The 4,958-nt window shown below is 39.3% G+C and overlaps 1 protein-coding gene across 1 annotated transcript; it reads right to left on the bottom strand.

The window, feature by feature from the left end:
- Positions 1 to 1,192: 1,192 nt before the first annotated feature.
- Positions 1,193 to 4,369, bottom strand: LOC131319329 (protein NUCLEAR FUSION DEFECTIVE 4-like). Its single transcript, XM_058349537.1, has 3 exons — positions 3,920 to 4,369; positions 2,684 to 3,345; positions 1,193 to 2,446 (listed from the first exon to the last, which is right to left on the bottom strand). The coding sequence occupies exons 1-3, from the start codon at positions 4,231 to 4,233 to the stop codon at positions 1,554 to 1,556; spliced, it is 1,869 nt and encodes a 622-aa protein (XP_058205520.1). The 5' UTR covers positions 4,234 to 4,369; the 3' UTR covers positions 1,193 to 1,553.
- Between the last annotated feature and the right edge of the window lie 589 nt (positions 4,370 to 4,958).

Below are 4,958 nucleotides of genomic sequence, written 5' to 3' on the forward strand. Positions count from 1 at the left end.
CAAAGAGTGTAACAAAAAAAATTGTACTAAAAAAGCAATATTGGTTTGAGAAACGGACCATCTTTGGGACAGATCCATTGAGTATTTTATAAATTTATTGTGTCTTATTTAATTTCGTGAATATGTGTATATATCTAATTTTGTGAATACAATTTAAGTATTTTTCAATAAAGCCAAGCTATATAAGTTAGTTAAGTTGTTTAGCTTTTTGAAGTCGATCGAACTGAAGCTTTTTTTTAGACGTTTTTCTTTATTTTAATTTGCTTGGACTTTCTGAGGTGACTTTATTGCAAAATAGACAAGATGACAACCACAAAAACATTTTAGTGGTAATAACATAAAGCGAACTTTCCAGATAATCCAGATATTTGAATATTCTATTCAAAAAAAAGATATTTGAATATTTAGGGATAGATTCAACCGACACTCCTTGAGGTTTACCTTTATGACAGATATTCCCCTCTTGTATGATAAATGATGAAAAATCCCTTGTCATTTCAATGTTTATTTCTCGACACTCATCCAACACCCGCCCGACTAAACAGGTGATAGAATTAGCCAAACGAATTCATCCTTTTAAGTATAAAGTGAATAATGGACTAATAATAATAAGCTTTATATTCTCATTTTTTTTTTTACCCAAAAGTAATAAATTTATCATCTCTGACCAAAAATCGGTTCTTTTGAGTAGTAAAAAACAAATACTTCTTAAAAAATTTAATTATTTTTTTATCAAAACAACTCCTCCAATGGAAGAAAAAAGTCATTTTTATTCAAAATAAGTGAGATTTTTTGATAGTTTTAATTACCTTTTATTATCAAAAAGGGTGAGTTCTTAGATATAAGTTGATTTCGACTCCTTCCACCAAGTGTTTGGACAAGCAATTATCGCATGGGGGTGTCAATGAAATGTACATAGAAATCACATGGTGTTGATTGTTATTTCTCATACATGAGGGGGGTTTTTGTTATTAAGAAAAACCTCAAGGGGTGTAAGTGAAGTTTACCCTAGAATTTATTTAGTGACGAAGTGTTTTTTTTACCTTTCTAAAAACGAAACCACTTCGCTCATTTCATTTTATTCCATTTATGGTTCGTCATTGGTTCTGTTTTTTGAACAAATTTAAGACACAATAGCATTGGTAATGCACTAAAAAGCTAGTGAAAAGCAAGTATAGGATGCTGACTATTCTTTTCCCAACTCGAGTTATATGTCGTTTAATGTCACACGTACAACTTACAAATATATCCACAATTTCAATTCGAGACAAGAATTACAAAACAATTACTGCCATGGTCATCGATCTGAATGAAATTTCTGTATAAATCTTGCGTTCGTATGCATTTTAGAGACATGAGACAATTACTAAAGGGAGAGATGAGCCATCCATCAAGCCAGCGAAAGAAAGACATCATTCCATCACTAAATGCCATTCCAAAGTCATGGTCTGTTTATCAACTCAACTTTAGCCTCTTCATTCTGTGTACCTCTAGCTAATTAATCAACCTACCCCTTTATTATATGGCCGTAACATTCCACCCACCAATCTCCATTACCCCCCTTTCCTCTCCCCCGCCGTTCCGCCACCAGCTCCGCCTGCCACCGTCACCACTTCCCCGCCACCTCCATCCAACGCCATCTCCATCTCTGCCGCCCGTGCCTCGTCCCTAAACTTTTTATAAATATCACTCCTATAAAACTTCCTAGTCCTAACCACCAAAATTACCGAGACAAGGGCCCCCAAAACTGTCACCGCCGTGATAATAATAAAAGCTAACTTGAAACAATGCACCCCATTGCAGTTCAAGTCCTCCCCTACCTTCCTATCAGCCCCCGATGCCACCAGTTGTCTCCTACCCTCTCTATCGTACAGAAAGCCTGTAACTCTAACATTCAGTATATACCCTCCAATCGGGCTTGCCACCGCTCCAAAATTGTACAGGGTCGAGTAATACTTGAGTCCGAATATCTCCGATATGATTGCGAAAAGGAGCGGCCATTGGGCACCAAAGGAGAATCCAATGATGATTGAGGCAATGTAGAGGCCGTTGGGGATGTCGAAGGCGATTAAGAGGTGGCCGATGCAAGACAAGAGGAGGATGAGGGTGAGGAATAAGGGGCGGGGGAATTTGTATTTGGTGAGGAAGATTTCGGAGGCGAAACCGGAAAAGACGCGGCCGAGGTAGTTCCAGATGGATACGAGGGAGATGAAGGTGGAGATGGATTTTTTAGGGTAGTCGAGGGACCTGCCGATCTGGCCGAGGTTGTCGATGGCGGTGAGGGTGCCGCCGACGCCGCAGATGGTTGTGAAGAAGAGGATTAGCATGTCGATGCTGAAGAGGGCTTGGAGGATGGTGTAGTCGTCGCCCCTGTTTGGTGGGCGGAACACGTTTTGGAAGCAGGAGTCTGCTTCTCGTTGCTTTTGTGAGGTGGGAAGTGCTTGAGCTGTAAACACACAGTAAAATATTTCAGGAGCTAAAAAGGAAAATCAAAAATTAAAAAAAATAATGAGAAGAAATTGGATTCATGCACCAATTAATGGAGTATATGTTATGACCGTACATTAAAAATCAATTTGTTTTGTAAAAATATGCTGCTAATTAACAGTTATATAGCACATCTAATAATATTCGTTGCGGATCATTTTCAACAGAATAGAGGAAACTGTTTCGCAATATATACCTCCTACTTCAGTGATTGCCGCACCATTGGTGGCAGATGACGACGGATACGGTTGAGCCGCCATTTCTCCATTCGGCTTCTCAGTTAAGATTTTCAACTGATTTGCTGATCCAGTTATCGCTTGTAATTTCTTCCCCTTCCGAATATCAGATTCCTCTTTAATCACAATCCCCAGCGGCAGAAAGAGCAATATGAACACTGCCGCCGCGCTTATTCCATACTCTGCCTGAGTAAAATTTTCCTGGTTCTGTACTATAATTATAATCATGAGAAATCCAGCAAGTCCAAGTGATATGTATAGGAAATTGTAAAACACTTTGAGCTCGTTGGGTTGTCGGATCACTTTCATGATTCGAATTGTACGGAGGAAAGCAAAGGAGATCACCGCCGGGAGCCAGGCGATGAGGAGGATGAGGGACTTGGGGTCGTCATCGTAGACAGCGTGGTAGAGCTGGGTTATGATGGCTCCACTGAGTCCAACGAAACCCTTCAAGAGCCCCAGAACGACCCCGCGGCTCTCTGGGAAGTTCTTGACGCACGTGACTAGAGCACCAGTGTTGGCGAAGGCTTGGGAATTTGCTCCTATGCATATGTATAGGCACATTTGCCACACTTGGGGTGTGGATATTTTCTTCGTGACGGCAAGCCAAATCATGAAGTACCTGGTTGGATTTTGAAATAAACGTGAGTTGTAACTAACTTGTTTTTATGTTCTGATAATAATAAAAATGGTAGATATCAGCAATATATATATGGCGACCATGAAAACAAAACATGCATGTACCAAGGATTTTTTTCTGATAAAGAAGGAAAAAGTATGTTGTGGCAACTGATTGGTAGAATTGGTGGTCCATTCAGACAAGGGAAAAGTTAATCATAAGAGATGAGAGTCGGTTATTTGATTCAACGCACTTGCATTTTATTGAGATTGAGCTGATCTTTTTATGAAATATTTCTCAAAAAAAACATTTTAAATCTAATAAATGGTTCGAATCATTTGTATGGAGCTGGGAATGGACCCTATGCACCAATATCGGTGCAGATTGGTACCCATAGACTCGTTGTTCTCTGTAGTCAAGGTTCAAAGATTTTATTCTTAAGAAATATGTAGTAGTTGGGTTTTCAGTCATGTGACTGTAAACCTATGTCTAGTTTAATTTAGCTAACACACGTGTGTACGTGTGTGTGTGAAAATTCTACTTCTGAAATTCCAAAAATCGAGCCTTGCTTCCTTACCCGAAGAAATTGAGCACCGCGCCCAGAGAAAGAACCACCCACGGAGGCGTGACCTCGTTGATTAAGCCGGACAAAACACCGACGTTTGCACCCAAGTCCTTGAAAAAGCTGAGCAAATTGAGGGTGGTTTGGTCATAGCCAAGGGAATCCTTGATGTTGTCGGAGTAGAGTCCAAACATGTAGGTGGCGCCGGCAGCCGACATGATTAAGAAGGAGGCGAACACCATGAACCACCGCCCCATCACCACTTGTACGGCGAGGCTGTTCGTGTTAACCCAACGGCCACCGCCGCTGCCGTCGTTGGAGAACGCCATGTTTGTCCCTGGCTAGCTAGTTGGTTTTGGTGGATGTGGAAATGGGAAGTGGGTGGTTGTGCTCGATTAATAGAAGTTTGGAGAGAGAGAGAGAGAAAAAGGTGGAGGGCAATTGAAGGCCCACTCGTACGACGACTTCATAGTTGACTAGTAGTGTCCTTCTCGGGAAGCTTGGGAAGACTTACATGCCATATTATATCCATATTTACAGATATGGAGTAACAATTTTATAAGTATATATATAATTATATAAATGTATGCATATATTGAAAATTCTTCATTTTTCAAGACTTGTATAGGAGGCGTTCACTTGGATTCTCACAAGCGTTGTGTGGAACTCAAATGTATCGAATAATTTTGAACATATTTGTTTTTGAACCTGTACCAATTACGCTGTTATTATATATAATATAATCTACGTATATACTTATGTGTGCACGTATGAAAAGATGTAAAAATGATTTCTCCCCTAATAGTTTTACAAACACATAAAATCGGTCTTAATAACTGTACGAATGATTAATTATTTCACAAGATGTATTGGTTTAATCCATGTAATTAATTGTTTAATATCTATGCACTTTGGCCTGTTTGTGAGTTACCGTGAAAGAAAATAGTATTATTCTGTAGAATATGTAATTGTCAATTAGGAATGAAATTACTAGTAGTAATATATACCGTACACACTGATAATTATGATTACATATTATAGTATTGTAAACCCA

This window comes from Rhododendron vialii, chromosome 3a (assembly GCF_030253575.1).
Source record: "Rhododendron vialii isolate Sample 1 chromosome 3a, ASM3025357v1".
NCBI classification, from domain to species: Eukaryota; Viridiplantae; Streptophyta; class Magnoliopsida; order Ericales; family Ericaceae; genus Rhododendron; species Rhododendron vialii.

Excerpts from the sequence above, each read along its gene's own strand:
- LOC131319329 (XM_058349537.1), bottom strand. The coding sequence starts at position 4,233 with ATGGCGTTCTCCAACGACGGCAGCGGCGGTGGCCGTTGGGTTAACACG. Across the intron at positions 3,346-3,919 it reads GCGGTGCTCAATTTCTTCGG|GTACTTCATGATTTGGCTTG; the intron begins GTAAGGAAGCAA and ends AAATCCAACCAG. Across the intron at positions 2,447-2,683 it reads GGCAATCACTGAAGTAGGAG|CTCAAGCACTTCCCACCTCA; the intron begins GTATATATTGCG and ends GTGTGTTTACAG.